Below are 25,896 nucleotides of genomic sequence, written 5' to 3'. Positions count from 1 at the left end.
AGCATGGCAAGGTAAGTTTTGGCATTTTTCTTCCCTTTACCACCATTCTGTGGGTCATTGCATTGCTCTGTGGCGCCCAGTGGCTGGCTCAGTGCTCCAGCTGAACCAGTGCCTCAATATGGAATAATTATATCCGCCCCCTGCAGGCGAATACAAAGGTGCCAGCTGGAGCGCTCATGCGGATCGTCAGTCAGGCGCCGCTGCAGGGGGCCGACAGGTCAGCAGGCAGCGGCGCAGGAGGGTCCAAGCGCAGGCTGGCGCCCACGCCAGTGGCGCAGGTGGCTCGGGACCAGAACTTTGCCGCCCAGCAGCAGGCGGCCACCGAGAAAAAGAAAGGCCCGCCCCGCAAGCTCGCACCGACACCGGTGACGGCGCATGCGCCCGAAAAGAGCTTCAGCAGTGCCGTGTCCTTTGCCTCTGACGCGAGCCAGCCACAGCAGAAAAGAAATGCAGAGAACGGATTCCCAGCGGCCTCTGCCGCTGGATCAGGCAGCCTGCAGACGCCTGCAAAGGCGTCGTATGCTAGCGCCATGTCTTCCCCGACTAGCCTCGCCGGCCAGCAGGCAACAAAGCGGCATGGCCCAGCCACGCCGAGTGGCTCATCCATGCAGCGCAGCACAGGAGGGCAGGCCAAGCAGCACACGCCAAACGGTGAACAACAAAGTGCATGGAGCACCCCGCCAGAGGGGGGGAAATCTGGCACGGAAGAGGATGCCCTTTCCAGGCGCATGGCTGGCTTGGGACTGTCATCCCCAGCGCTCAGCAAGTCCCGGCAGAACTCAGCATCGCCGTGGGGGCAGCAAAACCCGTTCGTAAGCTACTCGGAGGGCTTCTCAGAGCAGGCGACGCATGGCTCTGCGCGCCCTGCTGGCAGCAGCAGCAACGTAGGAACCAACTTTTCAGGCCGCGCAGAGCAGCTCGGGGCACCGGTGTCAGCGCAGAGCTGCGTGGGCAGTAACGATTTGCTCATGAGCCGCTCCCACGTGGCGCCTGCCACTCCCGGCTCAGCAGCAAGCGTCACGAGCAGGCTCGCAAGAACGGACGGTGCAGCGTTTCATGCGCATGGTCAGCTTGATAGCCCCGCCGCGCGGTGCAGCGGCAGCTCGCTTACATTTGCGGGAACGCCCCAGGAGCCCGGCTTGCCTGCTGCTACCAATCAGCCTGCTGAAGACCTGCTCAAGGGGGCTTTAAGAAATGGTGATGTCAGCGCCGCGCGCGATGACGGTGGCGTCACTGCTACTGACATCAACGAAGGGCCTGCCGCGCTGGCGCCGCACGCTCGTCGCACGGCGGCGATTCATGCCGTGCTGCTGAGCAGTGCAGGCACATGCTCGCTGGGCGCTGAGCTGGAGGTCCTGATGCATCTGCTAGCGGTGCCGGCTGAGGTTCAAGTACATGCGAAGCCTGAGGAGCCGCACCCTTTGTTCTCGTCAGGCGCTGTGGCGGCCAGCTACGCCTGCGCCGTCCTCCAAGATGCCGGTGCGCCTCCTCTTGCCTTCAAGGAGCAACTCTATAAGTGTCCGCCGCGTTGTGAAGAGTTGTTGTTTTGCTGTTAGGCTAAGCGCCAGCGAACGCCAAAGCACCTGTTGACAACACTAGTGTTCGATTCATGCAACCTGAGAGGCCCTGGACCGTGCGGCGAGGCCAGGATAAAGCGTCAGACAGCAGCGCATTCTCAGCAGCGAAAAGATCTTCTTGACTAATTTTTTTTGCGACATGTCAAATGACCCAACATCCATTATGGTGCGCAGGTCATGCGGTGGAGGGCCTGAGCGTGCCTGTCTTGGACGCGCTTGTGGGCAGCCGCCAGGTGGCGCAGCAAGCGCCAGATCTGGCGTCCCGGCTGCGAGCAGTTTTGGACCGCAGACGACAAGGAGACGGCGGCGCGAGCCGCGCCTACGAGCAGGGCATCGCTGGCAGCGCATTCGAGCTGCACGCCTTCACCAGTGACGGGCTGCAGAAGCGCAGCAAGGTAGATATACCGTAGTCTCCTGCTAGCTTCAAGGGGTGAAGCACATTGCCAGATGATCTCTTGTTCAGACTGCAACCAGCACATCTCATGGGCATCTTTTTTTCTTTTAGGCTCGAGGGTCAAGCAAGGCCCTGTTGCAGAGCCACAGTGCTCAATGCATGGTTTGATAATATTGGAATGTCTGAATATGAATTGGTCAGTGATTTTGGAGTGACGATCCCAATGTAGTCCCATCTTGACAAGTCATCCTTGGTCGATATGCAGCACAGTTTACAGATCAAGCCCATGATTTCGATTCAACCCATTTGCGGCAATATTTAAAATCCTTAAGGCCTAAGGGAATCTCAGGGTATGTTCAGGAGCCTGTGAGTGCTGTGAGGCAATGAAGGGTGACTTCAATGTCACGTATGGCAGGAGGAGCAGCAGAGGGTGACGAACCAGGAGGCGGTGAGGGATGAGTGGTTCTGCCTGCTCAAAGCAGCGCTGGCCAGCGCCAGCCCGTTGGGGCGGCCGCAGGAGCAGTCCGGCATGCAGAGCCGCAGCGGGCATGCCCTCATGGACAAAGGCGCGCCACACAATGGCCTCTCACAGTCTGTCTACATGAGTTTCAATAAGTCAAATCTTAATGGGGCTGTGGTAGCCTGTCTGGGTGCATGGTCATTCCACTGCGTGAATGGAAGCACACTCCACCAAACTCCTATCAGATTTAGGCTCACTTCCGCGGATTGTGCACCAGGGTGTACACTTGGGGTTGTTACCTGCGCTTCTTCTAGCCAGACAGGCCTTCTTCTCTGTCACTTTTGTACGAGAATGGTGCGAGCCCTGCATAGACTAACAAGCATAGTGCCACCGAGTGCGCAGACAGCGAGGCTGCAGTGCTGGGGGTATTGGTGGAGGGAGCGGGGCGGCTGCTGCGCGGCGTTGCCTCCGGCAATCTGCGCGCGTTTGCGCGGCTGTTCTGCGCGGCCGTGCTTCAGGCGGCCGCCACGGGCGAGGCGCTGCTGGACAGCGAGCTCGGCGCTCTCGCCGCTCGCAACCCCTCCCGCTTCTCCCGCCTCAACCAGCGCCTGCAGGTGTGTCAAATTCATCGGCTTGGGAAGATGCCGGTCTGCCCCTATACTTGGCTGCTAAGCTGCCTGTGAGATGCTCACCGGTGTCTCTGCACTACCTGAAGGAGTACTAGAGATCAGTGCTGTTTGATGCAGTGCAATGTAATCGAGCTCAGTTTATCCCAGTATCTGTCTGCCGGAAGATTGTGTTGCTTGCCGCAACTCTGTTGACCTTCTTACCAATTGATAGTCATGCGGCAAAGGAGAAGATGCACATGTGTGAATGCCACAATATGCTGAAGACCAATAACAATGTGTGCAGGGACAGTCGGGGGCATCAAGGGGCGCGCCGCGCATGCAGCCGCCGCTGTACCGCTCGCGCAGCCCTGCAGCGTCCCAGCATAGCGCCACGTCAGAGGCCGGGTGGAGCCAATGCAGGCCGCAGCAACAGTACCCCAGGAAGAAGGCAGCCAAGGGCCTGGATGACGGCTCTGCTGCCTCGCTGGAGGTGGCTACGATGTTCCCTCCCGCACAGCGCCTCTTCGTGCTCTTCCTGGAGGCCGCTGACAGCCACCGCTTCAACACCCATCTTGCTGCGTGCGCCACCCTCTCTTACATGCAATACCCTGACGGATCAAATGCAGCCTGTTGAACAGCGCTGCAGGATATTCCAATATATTAAGCTAGCTTGCTGAGACAAGCGCATCTGAACAACAGCGGAGGAGAGTAACACATGGAGTCTGCTGCTGGGCATGCATGGGAGCAAGTGCAGGACTCTTCTATCGAAGCACCCATGTTGGCATTGAGTTTGCGGTGTGGAGTGGGCACCTAATTGCGCGTCACTGATGACAGCTGAGTGAGGACTGTTGTGCACAGAACTGACGTGAGAATTTGACAACAATGGGGAGATTGCAGGCATGAGCACCGCTGTGCATGCGAGGGAGCAAATTTGGCAATGGCTTCCCCTCACAAATGAGCAAACTGCCGCTCCTTTTGAGGGATGCTGATGAGGGTGGTGGGAATGCGCAGGTGCATGCAGGAGCGGATGCAGGAGCTGATGGCTGAGGCGCTGACGGAGAGGGGGTCGCGCACCGCTGCCAAGTGCGAGCAAGCCCTCGCACTCGCCACGCTCGCCGCCTACCTCTCCTACCTCATCTTCGGTGCGCGCCATCCCCCCTAGATCCGTACTCCAGTTTGCACTGCTCACGGCTCGTGCTGGCCATCATCTCATCACAGGTCTCCCTGCCCTGCTGGCTGGTAGCAGCACCCATCATTTGGGCTTTCTGGCAAATGTTCTGAAGTGCGATGTTCGGTGAGAGTCATGCAGGGTATGACTGCGTGCCACTTGCTGTGTTGCAAAATACCATCTGAGCACTGTGCCCAATGTTGATCGGGTCTTGCATGGATTTGGCGATGCCATCAAGGGGTGAGATGTGTGGTATCCTTTACCTGCAGCTTGTCTGCAGGCGCACCTTGCCTTCGGCAGGAATTGTGTGATGGAATAATTGCAAAACGGTAAAGATGTCGTTAGAAGCTCAAGGGGCCTATGGGTGCTGCAGGCACGGCGGGTGGCAGCAGCGCTTATCAGGTGCTGGATGTGGAAGGACCAGTGCGCGCAGCGGCCCAGAAGGGGGCGTTGTTGTGGACGCTGCCCTGGGTCAACTGCTACCTGTGGTTCCTGCAGCCGGCAGAACAGACACCCGCCCCTCTCAGCCCGCGCTTGCTCACACAGATGTCGCAGCTCAGGTGGGCTGCCTTTTTGCAGGAACATCTCCTCCTGTGGCAACTGCAGGAAAACAGCAGGCGGCCAGCTGTGGGTTCTTTTCCTGGGTAAAAGTAGCATTACACATTATCCACCATGGCATCGGCAGTGCTGCTGGATTGCAGGGAAGAATACTTCTGCCTGGCATGCTAGATCATGGCGCACTGTTCGGTACAGCATCTGCAATGCAGTTGGGAATGCAATCCTAACCAAATACTTGGAAGTGCTCGCAGGGCCGCAGCAGCTTTGAAGCCATCGCATGAAGCGTTTGGGCCGGCAGCGCTGTGCATGAGGTGCCTCCTGGATGAGCTGCTGGAGCGAGCGGGCCCACCTTCTGCTGACGGCAGCACAGGGCCAGACCTCCTTGAACTGGTGCGTTTGCTGCTCCATCATCAACACCTCCATGTGATGTCATGTAAGGCAAGTTTTATACATCGATATCGATGCCATTATTCTGGATGTACAATTTGCACATGCTGTGCCTATGTGGGTACACAGCGCTCATGGTGGTTTGTGTGTGTGCTGGATCAGGTGCCATGTGAGGCTTTTGAGAGCAGCCTGGCGATCGAGGGCGAGCTGGATGCGCGATTCCTGCTGCTCTGCACTCCCCAGCTGGAGCAGGCCCGCCACGCTCTCCAGGCATGCATCATCCCATTCCTCTTCTACCAGCACCTTTGAGTTCTAGGGACACCTGGGCCATGTTACTCTTCCATGAGATACTTTTGGATTGAGCATGGCTTCGCTCTGCGGGATCAAGGCTGGTTTCGGATGCATTTGCTTTTTATTTTGCATGAGCTACTGCTGTTGGGCTATGCTGGGCTGCAGCCGGGCTATCTTGTCAGCGTGATGCATATGTCCACGCTGCTGAGATGGTCAGTCTGCGGTATGCGTGGACCAACAGCAATGCATTCCTGTCCATTGTGCCACACAGGAAGCTCACATTTCACGCCTTCAAGACCTAATCCCTACAAGGTAGCGCCAAATTGCTAGAGTATGTATGATCTGTTATAGTGGCTGCAGGCTGGGTCAGCAACTGCAGCGCCGAGGGTGAGCGCGCCGATGCCCAAGGGGCTGCGCAAGATCACGCCGACGGCACCGTTCCGGCCCACGGCCGCGGCTGCGGCGCCGCCACCGGACCTGCCGCCGGAAATGGCCGCTGCGGTGGCGCGCTCGGCCGACCCCGACCAGCGCCAGCTGCAGAGCGCCTTCCTTGGGATGTACAGCAATCCCGAGTCCAAGGTGCGCTGCTTGCCTGGGCTTGTGAAGCAACCAGAGCCGTCTGACAAGGCAGCTTGTGACTGAAACAAAAGTGAGAGATGCATCGCACATGCTGGAGTCAAGCGTTTTCTCATCAGCATAGAAGGATACACTACCAGTGCTGATGTGCGAATTCTTTGATGACTGCATGTGTTGTGCAAATGTCATTGACCTACAGCACACTTTTGTACTTAGTCAGATTTCTGCAATTTCATGGTGTAAGATGGGGTTGCCTGGCAGGTACGCCTGAAGACTGTGGTGGACTTTGTGGGCGACATGCTGGGGCAAACCGTGAAAGCGGCTGCCCTGAAAGTGGCAGCTGCAGCCGCAAGCGAGGAAGTTGCGCGGCAGCTGCATCACCTGGTCCAAAGCTCTGCAGAGGCGCTCCGCACAGCTGGTCAGCCGGTCACAGCGGAGGCCGTCAAGGCGTCGCTGCAGCTGCAGATCCCAGGAATAAGGAATAAAACCCTCAAGAAGGTGGGTTGTCCGTGGCACGTCCGTCATCATCTGGCATGGTCTCCTTGCGGCAGAGTCTGTCGCCTGTCGACAATGACAACTACTGTGGCGGTACACCATTTTCACTGGCGGTGGTCAAACAATAATGTGGTACAGAGGCTTGCAAAGACTAATTTGCACTGCTGAGAGTGTGATGTGTCTGGTGGGTTGCAGGCTGTCAGAGATGCATGCACGAGTGCAGTTTGTCATGCAGAGGCCAGTGCGGTACAGGCAGTGGCCGCACTTGCGCTCCCGTCTTGGACTCCTGTTGTCATCGGAGCAGCCGCCGCCATTGCAGCGGACAATGCCGTTGCCTCGTGCGCGCAACAGCTTGTCACGGAGGTGAGCCAGCCTCTTCTTCCATTCCTCTGTAAGATCCCTTGATGTGATCATCAGTGACTGATATGTGTGTACGAGATGGGGTGTGACGTCAGGAAACTACTGAGTAGCGGCGGGTCCTGTGTGCAGGTTTCAAATCAGATGGCCTCGATAGTGCAGGCGCAGTTGGATGAGACAGTCTCTGCCAGACTGAAGTTGAATGCATGACACAGTGTTGTAGATTGAAGTGCCTATCAGAGTCTCTGTTGCCGCCTTTTTGTTGCTTTTCTTTTGTTTATTGATTTTCCTGGTTGTCTGCTGTTTGTTTGCTTGGAAGGTCTCGCAATGAAAGGTGCACAGCACCAGAACTCCTAGCTACGTAGCTATATAGTATACTGTACAGCCACATTCTGAATTAGGGCATGAAACAAGGTAGAATTTGCTTAGATCATGATTGGCCCAAGGTTGTATTGATAATGCAGTAAAGCAGCAGGAACATTTGCCCCAGCGGTTCTACACAAATATAAACAGCTCTTCTGATGCTTCCATACAGACAAAGCTGCTCAGCGAGCTGATCTATGTGTCCCTGCAGGGGAAGCTGTAAACCTCTTGCAAAACTGCCTTACAACGAACAATGGCAGTCATGCGCACGTTCCAGTGCACAGGCCGTGGTCACAAACACAGCCACTCATGTAAAACACTATGCCGCATTCATCAAGGCATGTCCATGTCAGAAGCTGCAACACAATATGTACATACGCGGGCAACTTACACTTCATATCCAATCAGCCAACACCATTTGATCATGGGTCTTCATTTCACACGTAAAAAGACACATGTGGGGTCCCCACAGTTTTGGCCCTGTGACTAACTTATGGGCATCTTCTTAGGCACCTTAAAATCTCAGCATCCCAAAGCAAAAGACAAACAGAAAACCGTATGGATGCATCTCAGGAGGGACGTGCCTCCGCATAGCATGGCAATGAGCAAAAGCAGCTGTTGGACGATCATCTACCGGCTTTGTTGCATGACCATCCGCAGGATGTCCGTGAGGGTCACAATGCCAATGGGCCGCGCCATGTCATCTACCACATACAAGCGGTGCAGGTGCTTTGTCACCAGCTTCTCCAGGATCTGCATGCACCAAGAACACACTCACTTGGGCCAAACTTTATTATCTGCTTTCCCTGAGGTCCCTGCTGAGCCATGCATGCAGATTGTGCTCCAATCATGAGAGGTTGCAGTCATTTGAAGTTGGAAATGACTAAATGGGAGGTTCCCGTCAAGTGCCGGGTCTCCATTGAGACACCAAGGACCTTAGTGTTCTGCAGACTCTGTAGTACAGAGAAGGAAGCACAGTATCATGGGGGGGGGGAGACATGCCTCCGCAAATGTGTCATTGGGTGTGGCAAGCACCAAGGCCTGTCCGACCTTGTGGCCCACAGAGGGCGACCTCTGCCTCAGCTCCCCGTTGTGTGCAAATCTGGCTGCTGGTGATCCAGGCTGCATTGCACCAATGCATTCATCAGTACAAATACAACAGGCCTCCTCTTGTGCAATATCACGGGGGATGCATTTGGTGAAAGCTGCTGGCTGCATGAGGCTGATTTGGACCTCTTGAATTGAATGGCATGCAATGTCCCGTGGGTTTGTGAGAAAACAAACACCTCTGCGTCTGATGTCTGCTTGACACCGGCGGCCGCTCCCCAGTACTCTGTGCCATGCTCCAGCGCCAGAAACTCAGCCACTGGCAGCGCCATCGAGCTGAAATGCTCAGCACACAGCGCCCTGCGCAGACAGCAATCACACATGAGCACTTGCAAGACAAGCTTTTATGTCCTGAAAGGGTGTCTAGATTGCATGCATGCATCAAGCAGCAATGCCCTTAACCCCAAACTTGCTGAACCTTCCTTTATCCGGCCTGCCAATTGCAGAGCAATGCCTGATAGCTGTCCAGCAGGAGAAAGTATCCTCTGATGTTCTTTTGCTGGCTGCAGTGTTCTACTTCTCTAGAGAACTTAAATGGTGGCTTGCCTGAGGTCTGAGAAGCTGAAGTTGCCGATAAGGGCCCCTTCATCGCTGACAACACCCACTCCTGCAATGTCCTTGTCAGCCATCAGCGCCAGCGCCTCTAGCGCGGCCGTGTCTGCCTTCACTGTGATGACATTCAGCTTGGCCCAGCCCAGCTCCTTCGCTGTCTTGTTCCCCAGGTCCCCCAGGAGGTCCCTGTGCTCGTACAGGAAGCTGCATGCACAGCCACTCTTCAACATGGAGCAGCACGTCCTCTTTGCATGCAACTTAACTGCAGGTTGCATCGGAGAGGTGCGCATGTGCAACATGTTCATGGAGCAGATGATTGCCTGGCGATGTCTGACTGGCTGATGATATGGGTGATCTTGCCCTCCTTGTCAAACAGAGCCGCCCGGTGCACCACTCTCTGCGTTTTGGAGCCCCCAAAGATAGCCCTGCAGACGGACAAAGAATCGCACACTAAGTGCGAGGAATTTGCATTTTAATTTGAGTCCACTTGGAATGACCAGAGTCTTCAGAGTGCTGGCGACAAAGTGCAGATCATGACAAGCAGCAGACATGACGCACTTGGTCTCCTTTGGGTATAGGAAGGTGTCATGGATGAGCTCATGCAGGGTCATTGCAGCTGCGCGGTTTTGGAAGAAGGTACCATCACCACCTGTGCTTCACAGGCATCTATCAGTGTGAGGGCCCGACTTTCACCATGCCTGAAGCAAGGGCCTCCTGTGTCTCTCATCAGCCTGTTGAAATTGATTGTTTCACATCAGGATGGGACAGTCACCTATGACTGGCAGGGACCGCAGGGGTCGTGTGGCAAAGTCAGTGCCCTTCTCCTCCAGGACTTGCATGCGTTTGAGCATCTTTGCATTGTGGACAATGTCATCATCAAGCTCTGCAGACAGCATCCCTGAGTCACTCCCTTGAACAGCAGTAGAGACAATAACGTGTTTGGAATTCTTGGTGAAGAATTTACATGCATTGCCTGTCGATTGGCAGAAGGTTGCTATAGATTTGTTTCGCTCTGATTTGGAAGTGGGGTGCATAGGTGGAGTTTACCTTTCAGGAAGGACACCAAGATCTGCACACACCACACGGCAACAATGAGTCAGAAACTTGCTCTTGTCTGTGACAGCAAGACTTGCAGAAATCCTATGAAGTACACCACAATGCAGACAGCAAATTAGGAACGTACGTCTCTGATGTCCACAAAGCAGACAACGTCTTGGCCTGCTGTGTTGGTTGTGAATGTCGACGGATCTACGCCTTCAGGAGGTCCAACAACTGGCGCTGAGAGTATCTTTCGCCCTGCGAGGGTCTGCAAGCAGAACAGGACGGGCTCTGAATATGAACCCAGTCGGAAAAGCTCATCTGCAAAAAAGGTCAGGTCCCGCAGCAACTCGCGGGCAGTGCAACTGATGGCAGGAGAATCGGGTGCAGAATTATACAGCTTTTAAAGAGAAGGTCAATAATGGACGTTTAATGACAAGACAAGTACTGAAATGGAGTAGTGACCTGCAAGGTAAGCTCGACAGTTGTTTCTTGTTTGAGCACCACGAGAGGCCGCTCTCGAAGAAGAGTGCTCAATTTAGTGCCTGTTGTCAGCTTCCTGAGCTGACAATCAAATTCCTTTTCCCCCATATTGCTGATCAGGCCATTCGAACCCTTCTGGTTCTTATGATTCTGGTAGATCGCGACAGATCCTGTCAAATGACCCTCAATGTCTAGCCTCCTGATGGGGATTTTTGATCAGATACGGTTTTGATTTAGAGCCCTGGGGAAGAGACTTCCGAAATGCAAATGCCACCTTGGCTTAATGACTCATAGGTGTAGTAATATCGGGATTGCTATGTAAGATTGTGGCAGACGCACACTGGTTCCAGTCGAAGTATTCATCAGATAGGTATTAGCTCCACTGGAGACCAGATGGACATGCAATGTCTCGACAAGCCGTACCTCAGCTAGCAAGATTTGTGCATCGAGGGCATGGATCGGGTGGTACAGACCAGCACATACATTGACGCAATGAGCATACGTTAATTCTCCTTATACCCATCAAGTTTAAGAACAGAAATCCTGGTGTTTTCTGTTGAGGGATAGCGTTTGAAGTTTTTGTTCAAGGTGCTGAATTCCACTATCCTGGCCCCTTGCTTGAGTGTGGTGTCGCATCGTCCCCGAATAGAGTCACTGCAGAATTGAAAGGGCTTGTGTGTCCGAGTGTATTATATTTTTATTCCAACGCCGAAGCCTAGCTTAGTACACTATGCCGTCGTGCAGAGCGTAGGGCATGTATTTATCAATACATGGCCCAAAAGCATGTGCAGAAGTGCTTTCTTCTGCATGTGGTAGTGCTTCTCTTGGTGGGTTTCGATACAGGAGCCCACGTGAGCTGCGTGACTCTGCCAGGAGACAAGCAGGCTCTCCTGGCATTCAAGGACGGCTTACAGACTGATGCTGTATGTTCCACATTTCCCAATTGTTCTTGTATGACATTCAGCATGCATGAGCTGGCGATGGTCCCTGTTCTGCCCTCTTTACCAAGCGTGACTGCAAGGATTAAGCCGTCAATCCTCGAGGGTGCTTGTCCTGCGCAGGGCCTCCTCTCAAGCTGGACTGCCGCCTCTGATCCCTGTGACAATGAGTGGGCATTTTTGTCCTGCAACTGCTCCTCTGTGTATCCTGCCCTCAGCGCAGCAGAGTGCAGCAGAGTCACATTGGACCCCAGTAGCCGGCGGGTGCTTGTGCTAGAGATCGGCCCCATTGTCAGAACCCAGGGACGCCAGCTTCAAGGCTCCATCCCAGATGCTCTGGGGAACCTCACAGAACTGCGCACACTTGACCTCCATGGCAACAACCTCGGGGTGAGCTGTCACCCATGCAACACCGTGCATGTGCTCAGTGTTGGTGTGCAAGGATGACATTGTGAGCTGCAGCTTTCAACATAGCAGAGGTGAAGAAGGCTGCATGTTCAGGGGACGCTGCCGGAGGCTCTGGGAAAGCTGACGAATTTGAGGCAGTTCATCCTGTCAGGCAATGCTCTCGTTGGTAGCCTGCCAGCCTATGTGGGGACCTACCCTGGAGTTGAAGAGGCCTGGCTCAGCCGGAACAGCCTGAGTGGACAGCTCACCGATGGCCTCTGCAGCAATCCTGCTGGGAGGGACACCATCCATATTCAGGCAAGTTGCTAGTATTGCCCAAATATGTGTACTGGGTGGATGGCATATATCCACGTCTTACTTTGCTCTGTCAAATGTTGCCGCTCATCGTGCAAGTCGTATAATTCAAGTTGGAGCTGGTGCCAAGTTTCTCGCGCATTGCTGGTTGCCAAATTGGTGATGTGTGTTTGATGATGTGCAGGGAAATGCAGGTTTGTGTGGCAACATCCCTGGCTGCCTGCTGTCACGCATACCCGACCTGACTGGCACATCCCTCATGGACCCAACAAACACATCCAGGAATGCAAATGGCGGTTTCTGCGATGATGCACCCCCGGAGTGTGACCCTGCCATGGGCTGTGGGTGAGCCACCGACTATATATAACTTCCATGGAAATATCTCATACACCGTCACCTCTTGCAGTTTTGGTAGTGGCCACTGTAGCTGTCATGACCCGTGCCTGTTTGTCTGAAATGTGTAGCGTCTATATCTAGCAGTATTTGCCAATGAGATTTGTTGAATCCTGGTTGATGGGCGCCATCGCATTGTGCAGGATCTTGGTGCCTCCGTACTGGACAAGCGTCATGGCTGTGGCATTTTCCTTCACACCCTTCACAGACAATGCGTCAGGCATCAGGGAATATGAGTGGGGCTTGGGCTCACAAGCTGGCCTTGATAATGTCATCCCATTCAAACCTTTCAATGGCACCACAATGGTGAACCTCCCACCAGCATCTCCCTTTCTTAAAGCCTTCATGCACCCTGTCATCCCTAAATTTCATCTTGCGCACAACTGTGAAGCTTGTGATGCCGGCATGCTAATGCACATGTCTTGCCTTGGTACCTCAACATGAGAAGGATTGTGCATGTTCCAGGTGGTGCCAGAGGTGGGCATAGCAGGCAAGGTGTTCAGCAACATGACGCTGCAAACACAGAATGTTTCAACGCCCTTTCAGAGCCTGCTGAATGGCATGAGCTACTTCGTCTCTGTGAGAGCCACCAACAATGGCGCGCAGCGCCTGACTGCAACTACCACCAGCGCCGCAGTCAAGGTACCTGCACTGACTTTCTGCAGACAAGTAGGTGCATACACAGGTTGCCAACACAGGTTGCGAGTGGATGTGGGTTGCATTTTTCTCAGCTGCAGCTGCTGGTATCTGCAGGTGGACCAGACAGCGCCCATGATGGAGAACCAGGGCCATGTCTACAACTCTCTAGACTGCAAGACCTCCTTGACACAGACTGACACCATAAAGTTCTGGTGAGATCTTGAGCAAATTTCTATGTCCTTGTCTCCAAGTGAGTCCCAGGCACACTGCTTGTAGCTGCCAACATGCGGAGATGATAGCATGCCGTCTGGCCCTTCAATCTGCAGGATATGCTGGGACCCATTTGTGGACAAGGAGTCTCCCATCACCTCCTACTCTTATCAAGTCTATAATCTTGTCGGCAACAAGTCTGGGAGTGACGAGGACATGCCAATCACATCTTCCGTCCCGGTCAGCCTTTCTACCATGGAAGCGGTGGTGGTTGGCCTGCAGCTCAAGGTGACCCTCTACCTTAATGCCAACGCACTCCTCAAACTTGCCTACACAGATGCCCTCAGTTTCCATACCTTGATAGCCTGGATGTTGCGAACTTGCATGTGCACATACCTCCTCAAGGGATCGTCAAGATAGTGGGTTAATCTGGTGAGACATGCTGCCCTTTGAGTCTGGCATGCTGGCAATGCAGGTGGGCAGCTCTTACTATGCAAGGGTGCGTGCGTTAAACGCTGCCGGGCTAGAGGGGTTTGAGGATTCACAGCCGATCAGAATTGAGGAGCAGAGCCGCAGCCTGCCGCCAGAGAAGGTGGCCGGCATTGTCCTCGGTGCTGTCTTTGGCACGGGGATCCTCGTGGCTGCCCTCACCATCTACCTCACTCGCAGCTGGTGCGTCCCATATGCTTGCTACAGAAAAGGCTCTTGTGCTCTGCATTGTCTTTTCCCCCCCTCTTACAACATCGCATGGAATGCGGAAAAAGGACAAAGCGGAGAAAGGACAAAGAGAGGACAGAGGGCCAAGGTTGCTGACAATCAAATACCTTGTATCCCATGACAGACTTCTTCATCATCAATTATGAATGCACGGTCAAGAGCGCTTGTTAAAATGTGAATCTGGGGGGTTGCAGGACGCAAGCCAGTTGGCTGCAGAGGCGGCAGGCACGTGACAGGGCGAAGCAGCTGAAGAGCCTGATGTACGGGCTGATGGCGCACATGGGCGACGGCAGCAAGCGCGCCATAGACGACCTGTGCAACGCGCGCGAGATGGCCTTCGTGGTCACCGACCTGGAGAGCTCCACCGCGCAGGCCTCCGCCAGTGCCGCCGCCTTTGCCAAAGTGCAGGAGATCCACGACACGGTGCGCACCCGTCCCTTTCCCTAATAAACAAGTCTTTAAGGGCCCAAAACGTCGTCTGCTGTGAACGCTGGCATGTCCTGCGCGCTATTTGAAGTGTGTTTGAGCATTGAGACTTTGGATCTGCTGTGGATTAGAGCAAGCGGCTGGATGTACTGGAGCGGCTTCTCTATTCTGCAGTATCTGTACTGGGCTGGTGCAAGGGGCAACAGCCCTCCGCCTGACAGGCAGGGTGACTTTATATCTCCGGCGTACCTCTCTCAGGTCCAAGTACGGGCCAGCTCTCTGGCCTGCTTCATTGCAGAGAATGCCAAAAAGGATGTGGGTGTTGGTGCGCAGGTGTTGCGGGAAGCGATTGCAAAGCACGGCGGGTACGAGATAAACACGGAGGGAGACTCTTTCCACGTCGCGTTCAAGAGCGTGGTGGAGGCGATCGGCTTCTGCATGGACGCCCAGTACAAGTTGTTAGAGACCCCCTGGACCCGCGATGTCCTCCGACTGCCCACCTGCAGGTGCACGCACCTGCCTGCACCTTCCGCCCAGCTTCCCACTCCGCTGCCCTGCTAATGCTCATTGTGATTTTTGAAATTTGTAAGAATGCAACTACAGTAGTAAAATTGCTCCCTTGCTCACCTGACTTGCCAGTTGTGACTCTGGTAGCACGTGTCATGCCCACACAAGACCTTTGCAGGAGCTGGGATGGTGTGGAAAGTTTTCAAGGGATTCATGTGATGAAGGGAAGCTTGTGTGATGGCTGCTGATCTGGGTGCTTTGGCTGTGTAGGGAGGTTGTGTCGGCTGACGGTGTGGTGGCATTCCGGGGGCCGCGCCTGCGCATGGGCGTCCACTTTGCTGCCGAGGGCACCGTCGCTCACAGGCACGCCTCACCAGACACCCCTCCCTCTTGTAACCCTGTATATATTTATCGGAAAAAATTGCAAACCAGACAACCTCTAGATGGGGCGCACTATTATATCATGCATAGCAGGGATGCGTACAAGACCGGCCTGGCTTGGGCAAAGGGGCAACACAGACACTTGAGCTGTATTTGCTCAAGTACCCAATACTGTCCCAGAGTACCCACCTTCCTGTCCACAGCCAAGGGCATAACCCTCTTTATCATGTGGCAGGAACAGTGCTTGCCGTAATAACAAACCAAGCTGATGTGCCACAGTGTGTGGGTGCAGGCTGCACCTGCTGACAAAGCACCGGGTGTTCAGCGGCCCGGGCTTCCAGCTGGCACAGGAGTTGGGCGAGGCAGCCAATGGGGGCCAGGTGCTGCTGTCACAGGAGGCCTGGGTGCGGCTGCGCGGCAGCATGTTTGCCGCGGGCTTCCCTGTTGTGGACCAGCTCGGCCTCTACAAGCTCAATGCCTGGCCAGTGCCCATCTGGGTGTACCAGGTATTCACTTGTCACCGAGTCACGCAGGCCTGCAGAGGCTGAGGGGTGTCCTGTGGCTGACCAAGCTTGCCAGTATTCACACTGTAAAAGCCTAGGAATCTGCAAAATGAGGCAATTTTTGTGTTGGCAACACTGCAAATCTGGTGCGTCCTTGTGTCAAGTAAATCCTGTGGTTCTAGATCAGTGAATGGGTGGAGTCGCTGCACATAGACCTGGAGGTCTCTGGGCCAGAGCAATGCCAATGAGATGTGCCCATTACTGTGGCTGCAGGTCAGGCAGCTGATGACTCGGCCGCTGTCCCGGACATTTGGGCCGCTGCGCAAGCTTGAGCTCGTCGAGCCGGGGGCCGGCTTCAATGTCACGCCGCCACCCCACCTGGGCGAAGCCAAGGTACAGTCCTGTTGACTCCTATTTTAAATGCAACCACCTTCTGCCCCGCCATGCAAGTTGTAGGATGAAGAGCGCATGCAGAAATGCTTGGGCCCAGAATGGAAAGAGAAAGACCTGAGGTAATTGACTTGTTATTGAACACGTCCGCACAGCTTCTCCACCAATTTGCCGTGAGCAACTCTTCTCTCTGTGAGTCCTTCTGGTGGATGTGAAGGATCGCTGAGGGACTTGGCACTGAGCATGAGATTCATAGCGGGAGCTGTGGCAGGTGGTGACCTTTGTGGCGGTGCGACTGGCGCTGACGGAGCAGCAGCGGGAGAAGCTGCTGGCGCCGCCGACGTCATCACGACTAAAGCTGAGCTCGGGAGGGCGTCCGCACGACCTGCTGGACACTGCGCCGGCGACGGCCAGGAAGCTGCAGGACATCGTGGCCATTGTGGCGCAGCAGTTCAACGGCTATGTCTTCAACCTGCAACCGGGAGAGGTCAGCTTCAGCCCCTTACCTTGCGCAGCTGACAAGCATAGTGAATAATTTCATTTGAATGCCAAAGCTTGCTAGGCAGAGCTTTTTGTTGTGCGAAATGGCAAAGTCTTCCTTGCCCCTATTTCGTACATGACATGGCTGCGCAAAGCAGCACTGCATCTTCATTGAGCCGAAGAAATTGTTGTTTAGGCTTGCGTAATGACATGCCACAGGACATAGGGCTGATCTTTTCTGCAGGGTTTAGATGGATTGACTCGTCGGAAGCACTCAAGGTTTTCCTGTCAATTGCACCTAGCCTCCTGACCGGAAAACCGTCATTCATTCATTCATTTATAAGTTTCATGTGTCACAGGGGCGCTGCATGGTGTGCTTTGGCGCGGCGTTGGACGCGGTGCGCTTCTGCCACGCGGCACAGGTGGCGCTGCTCTTCCAGCGCTGGCCCTCCGACTGCACAGCTGTTGTCGGCCCCACGCAGCTCACCCCCGACAACCGGCCGCTCTTCGCCGGGCCGCGCGTCGCCATGGCCGTCCACACCACACCCGCCCACGAGTGCGCCACTCCCAGCCCTGGAAGATGTTGGCAGTAGCATGTTTGGCAATTTGTGAGGCTCTTGTGTGGCCGCACAGTCTGCTCTGTGCGCAGGACAACCAAGTGCATCAGGATGCAGTGTTGTGCTCTTGATCCAGCTTGATCCAACCTTTGAATAGACAGAAAGAAAGAGAGGTGGATGTGTGCAATTTGTTGTATGAAGCGATAGGTGTGCAGGCTGAGGGGAAGTTTCGGGACTTTTGTAAGGAGGAGCTGACGTCTTGTTGTGGTGTGCAGGGAGGATCTGGCATCAAAGCCGCTGAAGGGCCCAGAGGTTGCCGACGCGGGCTTGGACGGCAGCGGGGAAATTTTCACAGAGCGCCTGGCGGACGTGGTGTGCGGCGGTCAGGTGGTGCTGTCAGAGACCACCTGGTCCGCCATACAGGACCAGATCCCCGGCCAATCCCAGGCAAGCACCAGATCCTGTTCTTATGTTGATTGGAGTATATTGCGGAGTATGAATCCGTCACCACCGGCTATTTGCCTTTTGGAGAGTTTGAAGCATTTTTAGACACAAGTAATTTGGCTGCTTGCAGCTGTCCATTAGGCAATTGTCTGCTCTGCTCCTGCCTTTAGGGTGCAAGCACTGTCTCGATATCATGTCGATGCACCCTAGACATCAATATGCATACCTGGGGTTCATGGGTGGGACTGTGACCTGCGCTTGCTGCTCCCAAGTGCACGGTGCATCATCTCTAACATGTGTGCTGTGTGCGACAGGTGATCAGCCTGGGGGTGCACGTGGTGCATGAGGCGTTCCCTGGCGCGATGCTGCTGATGGAGCTGATGCCGTCGCTGCTGGCGCGGCGCTCCTTCCCGCGGCCGGCCACCCAGCACTGCCTCGAGCCGGGCTTCCGCGACTCGCCCCACCCCTCAGCCGTCGCCCTCGTGTTCGTCAGGGTGGGCCCTCCCTGCATCTCAACCATCTGTCCATGCTCTCCAGCTCATAACTTGTCGTATTGCCGCAGCCATCATCTGCTCGTGTGTTTCCAGCCCTCTCAATAGGCACACACCATGAGCACAACCCTTCCCAATTCCCTCGAATTCATCAAACAGGATCCCCACGAGCAAGAAGCCTGTGCAGATGCGTACTGTTGCGGTAGCGCCCCTTTACTGCGATAAAGAGGGTCCAGTCTGATTCTGCTGGCACCGTCCAAAATAAGTCACAGGCGAGCATACCAGGCCTGTAAAGTTATCATGCACAGCCTGTGTACAAGTTGTTGGCGCTGAGCAGCAGTGGTGTGCGCGCAGGCGGCCAAGCCAGCGACGGTGGTGGCGGCTGAGAGCAGCGCAGCGGAGGTGGAGGGGGATGTGGTGGCCACAATAGAGGCATACAACCTGGCGCTGGGCCGCTACACGCGCACTGTGCGCGCGACGCTGCCGCACCATGGCGGCTACGAGTGCAAGGAGCCCGAGCCCGGCAAATTCACCCTCGCCTTCCCGTGCGTGCACCCAAGAAACCTCTCGATCTGTTTATCAGAGCGTATCTCACCAAGCAGCTCACAGTATCAACCTGTTTTTGGGAAGGAGACCCCATCAGGCCCTAGACGGGAGGCCGCACTTGTACGATTTGATGATATAGTGCAACTTTGGCCTCATTGTATAACCTGACGGGGCTTCCAGAGAAACAGACATCAGGGCTGTGAAGATCACGGTGTGCCTCTTGCGTTTTGTACTGATAGAGAATTTGCAGAACATAAATTCCATTTGAATTTTGAGAATGTGGACGCCACAGGACTCTGGAGGCGGCAGTGCGGTGGTGTGCGGAGCTGCAGCTGGCATTGCTGGACCTGGATTGGCCAGAGTCGATTCTGCGGTGGCCCGACTGCGCCCCAGAGGCCGACGCTTCCACCGGCGGCCTGCTCTTCCGCGGCCTGCGCGTGCGCATGGGCATGGCCTTCGGCCGCGCTCAGCACCGCAAGCCCCTCAACACCGGTGAGGCTGCTGCCCTGGCACATGACACACTGCTCTCTGCTGAACTCTGCTAAGTAAAATCTCTTACTCCCGCTTGTTCTTGCAGACAGCCTGGCCTGTCATGTAGTGTCTGAGCAGGTCTCTGTCAGAAATTGCTGTGGCACTGGACGGTGAGCAAGCCAAGGATGGTTCAACCGGTGCAAGAGTCTGCGCAAGAAATTTTTGAGTGTGCGGCATTCTAAATTGTTTTTTTAATAAGTATCAAGAGGGAGGAGGTACTTGATGGTGAGCACAGGCAGGCAGCGTGTAACGATCAATGGGAGTGACTACGCAGGGAGGGCGGATTACTACGGCGCGCTGGCGAATCTGGCGGCGCGCGTGTCAGCGCTGGCGGCTCCGGGGCAGATCCTGGTGGAGGGCAGCGCGGGGTTCCGCAACGAAGCCGCCTGGCAGCGCCGGGACGACGGCTGGGCGCTGCTGCCGCGGCCGGACCGGCCCAAGGACGAGTCAATCGCGGATGTGCCCATCGAGCTCGAACAGCTCGGCTACTACATGCTCAAGGCAAGCGTTCGCCGGCATAATTCTGGGAGTTCAGGTTTTGTTGTTGGCTGTTGATGCGGTCAGCAAAAAGGGTGATCAGCTGTACCTTCCTGCAATGTGAAGGCAGATCCCAGGGAAAGACAGCGCTGGAGACTACATATTTTGGTGACTCCAGCGGCAGTCATCGAGGAGAACATGAGCTGTAGCTATTTGCAATTGGAGAAGATAGAGCGTGAAAACACTTCAGATTCCCCATACTTGTGCAGAACGTAGAACACCACAGGACCTGTTAGTGCGCATCAGCAGCATACAGCACATTGATCATGGCTTATGCATGCATGCAGGGCATGGACGATGCAAAGCTGATCTTTCAGGCGGCGCCGGCCGGCCTGAGCGGGCGCAACTTCGCGCCGCCGAGCGCAGCCATGCGCGTGTCGTACATTCCACGCAACCGCATGCGCTTCTCCGTTACGTCCTCTTTCGTTTCCGGCACCAGCGGCTCCGGCGACTCGGGCCACTCCTCGGGGCTCCTGTTCCCCACCAAAATTGGCCACATGCTGCGGCTGCCCGCCCGCTCCTCCTCTGTGCGCCCCCTACACCTCCTCTTCGTCATGCCTGTGCCTGTGCTTGGATTCTAGCCTGCCAAAAGCATGATTTGCGGAGTGCTTTCCAGCATCATGTTGCTTCACATGGTCTCATGAGAGGTCCTGTTCTCAACAAAGCGCTGGTTGCAAACTGTATGTGTTTGCTATGATAAAGCTCACGTGATGAGCAAGCCGTACCAGAAAGCCAAGCTAAGTGCGCACCTTGCTCTTGCACATCTGATGGGTGGCGCCGGAAAGACCGTGTTGGCTGTGGTGCAGCATTCCTGCAAGGTGAAGAGGGCGGCCAAGTCGCAATCAGCGCTGCGCACGCGCTCCTTCCGAGGCGCGGAGCAGTCCGCCCCCTCCGAGCTCGTCATCCACCGGTGTGCAATTCTGCTCCATCTCTCCCTCTCACTGTGTCTTCATGCTGCATGCAGGACGGCATCAGTTTTTTTTTGTTCAGGAGCGTCCCTTAAATGCCTATTTCCGTTCTGGACTGTTCCACACTCTTTGCGGTGGAATGCGCACAACCATCAGGATCATAGAACTTTCAGCATGATGGTTGATTCAAACCTAAAAACCAACTCAAAACAAATTTGAGTTCAAGCTTGTCTGCTGGTGCAGGTCTCATCCGAGCAGCGCATCGCCGTGGGGCAGCTTTGCGGAGGCGATGTTCCGGCGAGTGCGCAGCTTGGGGCAGCCGCGATCCCCGTCGGCGGCCGGCCGCCCGCGCCGCGGCCGCATCAGTCAGGACCTCGAGCTCGGCAGCCCCTTCGACGACGCTGCGGTGCGCTGCCCCTTTCACACCAAACCCGGCCGGGGACTTTGATTTTACATACTTAGACTCCCCTCGAAAACCAGCGCGCGTGGCACTGAAATGTTGGGTGTTGGTGGACTGCGGAGCATATTGTTGTCTCCAAGCAACAAGATAGCGCTTATCTCAGGAGAGAGCTGCCTCGCTTGTGTACTATTGTTCTGGTATTGTGACCCATGGGATCCCTCTGTTGGATCAGAGAGGAATTCCGCAAGCAATTAAGCGATCATGCTCAGAAATCTTCAAGGACGACATGACTTTATTGGGCAAGTTTAGCCACGGGCAGAAGTCGCGTCAGCGCCCTTCCAATGCTTCTGTCATGCGGAGAGGTTCTCTCTCCGCTCCCAGGCTCCAAACTTGCCCCAGAGCAGGACAGTGGGTTCATAGTACCGTTGGAGGCCGCAGCATCTTGCTGCAACACCCCTCCAGCTGTCTCCAATAACCACGACATGTGATACTCGTGCATCAAATCCCTCCTCCAAGTGATGACACCAGCACTTTTAGGCGGCCCTCTACAGCCGCCCGGGAGACTCGCAGGGCTACCCAAGAGAAGAATGCAAGCTCTCAGAGGAATGCAGACATACAGGCATGTCAAGCGCCAGAGCATTCAGATTCGCAGACAAATTTGGGGCATTGAGCGCTGAGCTTTTTGTGTGCTAGGTGAGGGATGCCTTGCCGGGCTATGCAGCACGGCGGCACTCAGCGCAAGAGAGACAGATGTCGGCGGATGATGTGATGGTGCCTGTGGCGCTAGAGGCGGCGTCTGAGGAAGGGTCGCCCATGATATCTCCCTCGCCCTCCGGCAGCCTGCACTACGCCGAGGCATCCTCGCCGTCTGGGTCTGTGCGGCAACCTGGTGAGGGCCCTGCTGCTTGGTACACTGTTGAAGTGCAGCTGGGAGGACTCAGATGGACGCATGTGTAGCACGCCAGAAGAAGAAGGCCTGCTGCAAATGATCATGACGTTTCCAAACGCCACCATGCACAGCTCACTGCTTGGTGACTTCTCACCAGTCATGACTGGCATTTGCATGAAAGCACAAATATGTGGTGTTCTGCTAAGGTCTTGCATTGCCATTGTGCTGCATGAAGGATGTGAAAAGGCAATGGGGGTTCCTCACTCCTTGTTGTCTTTGTGGAAATTTCTGACGCTTTGATGCTGGGGCCGCAGGGACATTCATGCGGACGAGGCGGGCGGAGTGGGAGGAGCCGTCAGCCAGCAGCAGCTTTGACGAAGCTGCGCCGGCGGCTGCGGCGGGGCCAGCATCGGGTCTGGTCGCGCGCATGGCCGTGCAGCGCTCGGGGGCCGGGCATCCGCTCAACCGCTCCTGGAGCGCGTCTGACCGTGCCGGCCCATCCCCGCTCTCCGAGGCCAGCGGGCCCTCCGGTGCACACCTACCTCCCTGTAAAATCCTACAGTGCTTCTGCAGGATAGTAGAATGTATCTCATTAGACACTACTGCCAGTGCTCGGCTATGCCCTGGAATTGTAGCTCCCAAGGAAGTTGCTCACTTCAGGCCCCTCTTGTTGTGCACTGCAATGAAATTCCGGTGAGTTCCTCCGGGGCCACCGGTGAGATGACCGCTACCTGCTGTCTATTCTGCCAACAGGCCATGTCCTGACATTGCTGGCAAGGAAGCAGCTCTGTTGGCAGACGGCCATATTGGTGCCTGAAATTTATTGTATTCAGGGTGCTCCTATAGATTCCTCTTCCTTTTCCAAAGGCCATAGTTTTGAAATACGCATGGTGCGCGCTGGCAACAGGTGGCGTGCAGACGTCGCTGTCAGCGCCAATGTACGCGGGCGATACAGAGCGTCTGCGAGGCGGTTGCCAGTCGAACGACCCCGAGCGGCCGCCCATGCACCCATGCTCTGCCGGCAACAGCTTCACAACAATGGTGTGCGCTCGCACAGTTTGTACATGACCATGCATTGTCCCCAGCTCGACGCTGCCTGCTTCCCTCCATTGCAAAGTTGCTCAACCTCTGCATCGCGCCCTGCAGCGCATGCTATTCTCGAGCTTGTATCGATGCAAATTCCGTAGCTTTCGTGGCCCTCAATTTATGTTGGCAGCCGTGGACAGTTTCCAAAGTGCGAAGTGGGGCCATGCGCCAAGAGCCCGCCAGAGCTGCTACTCTACTCAGCTGGCGGCGTGCTGCAGATCTGCAGATCCTGATGTGGGAATGACTGGAGGGCGCGAGCCCGCTGCTCGCAAGTAACCACAGAGATTTTGCTGGGTTTCTCCTCTCGAAAGAAATTAAAAAAGTTTGCTACGCCGGGGCAGGACACGAGCCGCGCGCAGGTGGAGAATGCGGCGTACGCGCGCGAGGTAGCTGAGCTGTTTGCGTCCAGCCGCCGCAGCATCAGCGCCGCGCAGCTCGACGCAGCCGCGCGCTCCGCTTCCGGCTCATTCACCAGCGCGCCCGGTGTCAGCGCCTTTGCGCGCGCACGCTCGGCCAGCACCGGGCCCCCGGCCGGCGCGGCCGCCCCGCAGTCCCTGGTGCGCGCAAAATGCGGACCACCACTTGAATCTATACCCTGAATATAACCATGGAGGAGATCATGAAGAACAAAAGAGGTGTGCACGCCAAGCGCGCAGGATGTCTTGAATGTGATATGTGCGTTTTTGGACGAAACCTAAAATTTTGCCCTTCCGCCTGTATTGTACAAACCTGTTTGCAGTCAAGCTTTGTTGTGACTGATAGGTCAATTGAATAGTTGTGATGCACTGCTGGAGGCGCATGCATGCATGACACACAGCAAGATGCTGGCTGCTGCTGTTCTGGGTTGGTTTGAGGCCCAAGGGATTCCACTGGGGGCAGTGATGCTTTTGTTTTAATTGCTGAGACTCGTCGATGCAGAGACACATCCCTGAGCCCCCAGGCTCTCTGTCGAGCTCCCACATACCACCCTAAAACACTATTATAAGGCTATTGATATGAATCTTATACAGACTTTAGCATGAACGCCTTGACAGAGCACATCAGCCTGCTCTGGGTTCTTATTGTGTGTTATCCTGTGCCCCAAAGGCAGCACTAGTGTACTCCAGATCTTCTAGGAGGCCTTCTACAAGGAGAACCCACGGTGAGATTGAGCAGTGGCATGCAGGATTCCCAGTTGTTGCGGCAGCAGCAGCATCCCAGGAGCTTCAGCACGGGGGCGATAAAGCGAGAGGAGCTGGCCGCAGCTGAGCAGGCGCTGTCGGGTCCTAGATCCAAATCTGTGGAGGTGCGTTCCACCACTGCATGCCAATTGCCCTTAATGCCATGGATTGCGACTGTAAATTCCCCCTATCGCATGCCCCTTGTGCTCACTGCCAATGTCCATGACTGCATTCTCTTGAGAGCGCATTTCCCTCACTTTTTAGTAGTCATCGCATAGCAAAAGGGTGTCTCACTCTAGAGATGTTGATTTTGTCCATGCACTATGTTCACACCGCAAGGCAGCCCCTCCTCCCTTGTTGGCACTCGCATTGGTGTGTGTGTCTTGCATTCTGTCTTGATTTCAACAGACTTTTGAAAACTGAATATTTAAAAAGTGATATGACGTAAAAGCCCTGAGACATTTTTGGCACTTTTGGCGGCCTGTCTGTCTGGTGATTCTTCTCAGCATCCTCAGCAATAAATTTGGTTGAGATTTTGAAAATTAATTGCATGGGGGTTGCAGGTTGAGGCGTTAGGCAGAAAGCGCAGCATCACATGGAGGGACCGGATGGGGCTGTCCTCGGCTCCGCTCAGCAGCTCGTCAAAGGATGCACCTGTTGAGGTGTGCTCCAGAGAGCGCAGCTACCAGGGCTCCCTGCCAGACGTCCACGAAGAGGTGTACGCCCACATAACTTGCTCCCGCGCCGATTTTTCTTGTCAATGTGTCCCAGCTGTCACTCTCCTGTAGCATTACGGGCTGCTTACCAAGTGGTCGATTGGCTGGGGAACTTCCTCCCACATCCATTGAATACTGTGCATCACACCACTAGGGTGCTTGGCCTCGTCCCATGGCGCCTCGCTGATTTGCCGCCTGCGCCTCCTCCTTGTTGCTCATCAAGGTTCAAGGAGAGGAAGGAGAGCAGGCAGCCCACAAGGAGAGACGTTGGGGCAGGTTGTCCAGGGGCCAGAGATGTTCCCTTAGGCTCAAGAGTGCCTGCAATGCTTGGAAGGCCATGGAGCTGACATGTTGGTTTGTTGTGGGTGGCACAGATGGAGATGTCAGGAGCGCAGCTGGCCGGGACATTACCTAGGAAGCTGGCTCCGGACCGTGAAGACAAATAACACATTTTGTCAGTGTTTATGTCCTGCTCCTGAAGGGAGTCGGCTCGTAGAACACCCTTGTAGAAGTATGTCCGGTAGACTTGTACCATTATTGCTGAATTAGATGATGCAGAGCAGCTTTCCTTTTGAATTCTTCTGTGTGTGCGCACTATCCCCAGCAGGCTGCCTTGTCAAGAGCCTGCACGGGATATATGAGTGTGGAGGTGAAGTTATGCAAAGTCAAGATTGTGGAAACTTGTGAGCTTGAAAACGACTGAGAGAGGACATCAACATACTTTGATGTGCCATTGTGAATTGTTCCCAGGAATCCGGCGCTGTGCAGTATGCAGCATTAGTAAGATCTGTCTCCAGAAAATAGGCTCCTGACCAGACCAAAGCGGATGTTTCGCAACTTACATAGTAGAGAGTATATCGTGGATGTGATTGGACTTTTCCTGTCAATTCTTGTGCTTGCAAGATCACCATATATATGAGCAGTATTGTCC

General features: G+C 55.1%; 4 protein-coding genes across 4 annotated transcripts; 3 read left to right on the top strand and 1 right to left on the bottom strand.

Moving 5' to 3' along the window:
• Window positions 1–176: 176 nt before the first annotated feature.
• On the top strand, window positions 177–5,461 carry COCSUDRAFT_57927 (hypothetical protein; the record flags this gene model as incomplete). The annotated part of the gene is made up of 9 exons (XM_005644691.1): window positions 177–1,479; window positions 1,752–1,972; window positions 2,387–2,566; window positions 2,803–3,045; window positions 3,344–3,618; window positions 4,051–4,181; window positions 4,581–4,767; window positions 5,017–5,155; window positions 5,315–5,461. The coding sequence occupies 9 exons, from the start codon at window positions 177–179 to the stop codon at window positions 5,459–5,461; spliced, it is 2,826 nt and encodes a 941-aa protein (XP_005644748.1).
• Window positions 5,462–5,652: 191 nt separating this feature from the next.
• On the top strand, window positions 5,653–7,457 carry COCSUDRAFT_57926 (hypothetical protein; the record flags this gene model as incomplete). The annotated part of the gene is made up of 6 exons (XM_005644690.1): window positions 5,653–5,703; window positions 5,804–6,022; window positions 6,281–6,517; window positions 6,710–6,877; window positions 7,004–7,051; window positions 7,407–7,457. 6 exons carry the CDS (start codon window positions 5,653–5,655, stop codon window positions 7,455–7,457), a joined length of 774 nt encoding a protein of 257 aa, XP_005644747.1.
• Window positions 7,458–7,460: 3 nt separating this feature from the next.
• COCSUDRAFT_67532 (CBS-domain-containing protein) lies at window positions 7,461–10,631 on the bottom strand. The gene is made up of 10 exons (XM_005644689.1): window positions 10,397–10,631; window positions 10,077–10,199; window positions 9,941–9,962; window positions 9,666–9,776; window positions 9,452–9,542; window positions 9,214–9,318; window positions 8,888–9,097; window positions 8,521–8,641; window positions 8,237–8,356; window positions 7,461–7,987 (listed from the first exon to the last, which is right to left on the bottom strand). The coding sequence occupies exons 1-10, from the start codon at window positions 10,520–10,522 to the stop codon at window positions 7,865–7,867; spliced, it is 1,152 nt and encodes a 383-aa protein (XP_005644746.1). The 5' UTR covers window positions 10,523–10,631; the 3' UTR covers window positions 7,461–7,864.
• Window positions 10,632–10,867: 236 nt separating this feature from the next.
• Window positions 10,868–25,411, top strand: COCSUDRAFT_67530 (hypothetical protein; the record flags this gene model as incomplete). Its single annotated transcript, XM_005644688.1, has 31 exons — window positions 10,868–10,879; window positions 11,476–11,742; window positions 11,854–11,922; window positions 12,239–12,399; window positions 12,591–12,717; window positions 12,913–13,089; window positions 13,201–13,298; window positions 13,413–13,584; window positions 13,772–13,968; window positions 14,208–14,436; window positions 14,773–14,945; window positions 15,217–15,338; window positions 15,607–15,833; window positions 16,104–16,223; window positions 16,492–16,707; window positions 17,060–17,256; window positions 17,533–17,704; window positions 18,016–18,195; window positions 18,547–18,737; window positions 19,031–19,230; window positions 19,505–19,776; window positions 20,094–20,333; window positions 20,613–20,716; window positions 20,958–21,120; window positions 21,808–22,003; window positions 22,318–22,533; window positions 22,911–23,044; window positions 23,431–23,646; window positions 24,255–24,374; window positions 24,813–24,965; window positions 25,340–25,411. 31 exons carry the CDS (start codon window positions 10,868–10,870, stop codon window positions 25,409–25,411), a joined length of 5,193 nt encoding a protein of 1,730 aa, XP_005644745.1.
• Between the last annotated feature and the right edge of the window lie 485 nt (window positions 25,412–25,896).

The sequence above is a fragment of the Coccomyxa subellipsoidea genome (genome assembly GCF_000258705.1).
Source record: "Coccomyxa subellipsoidea C-169, whole genome shotgun sequence".
Classification (NCBI taxonomy): Eukaryota; Viridiplantae; Chlorophyta; class Trebouxiophyceae; family Coccomyxaceae; genus Coccomyxa; species Coccomyxa subellipsoidea.
This window is presented reverse-complemented; position numbering and strand designations above follow the sequence as displayed.

Coding starts and splice junctions, on each gene's coding strand:
- COCSUDRAFT_67532 (XM_005644689.1), bottom strand. CDS start 10,522: ATGGGGGAAAAGGAATTTGATTGTCAGCTCAGGAAGCTGACAACAGGC. Junction 9,098..9,213: donor AGCCAGTCAGACATCGCCAG/GCAATCATCTGC, acceptor CTGTGCATGCAG/CTTCCTGTACGAGCACAGGG. Junction 8,642..8,887: donor TTCAGCTTCTCAGACCTCAG/GCAAGCCACCAT, acceptor CTGTCTGCGCAG/GGCGCTGTGTGCTGAGCATT.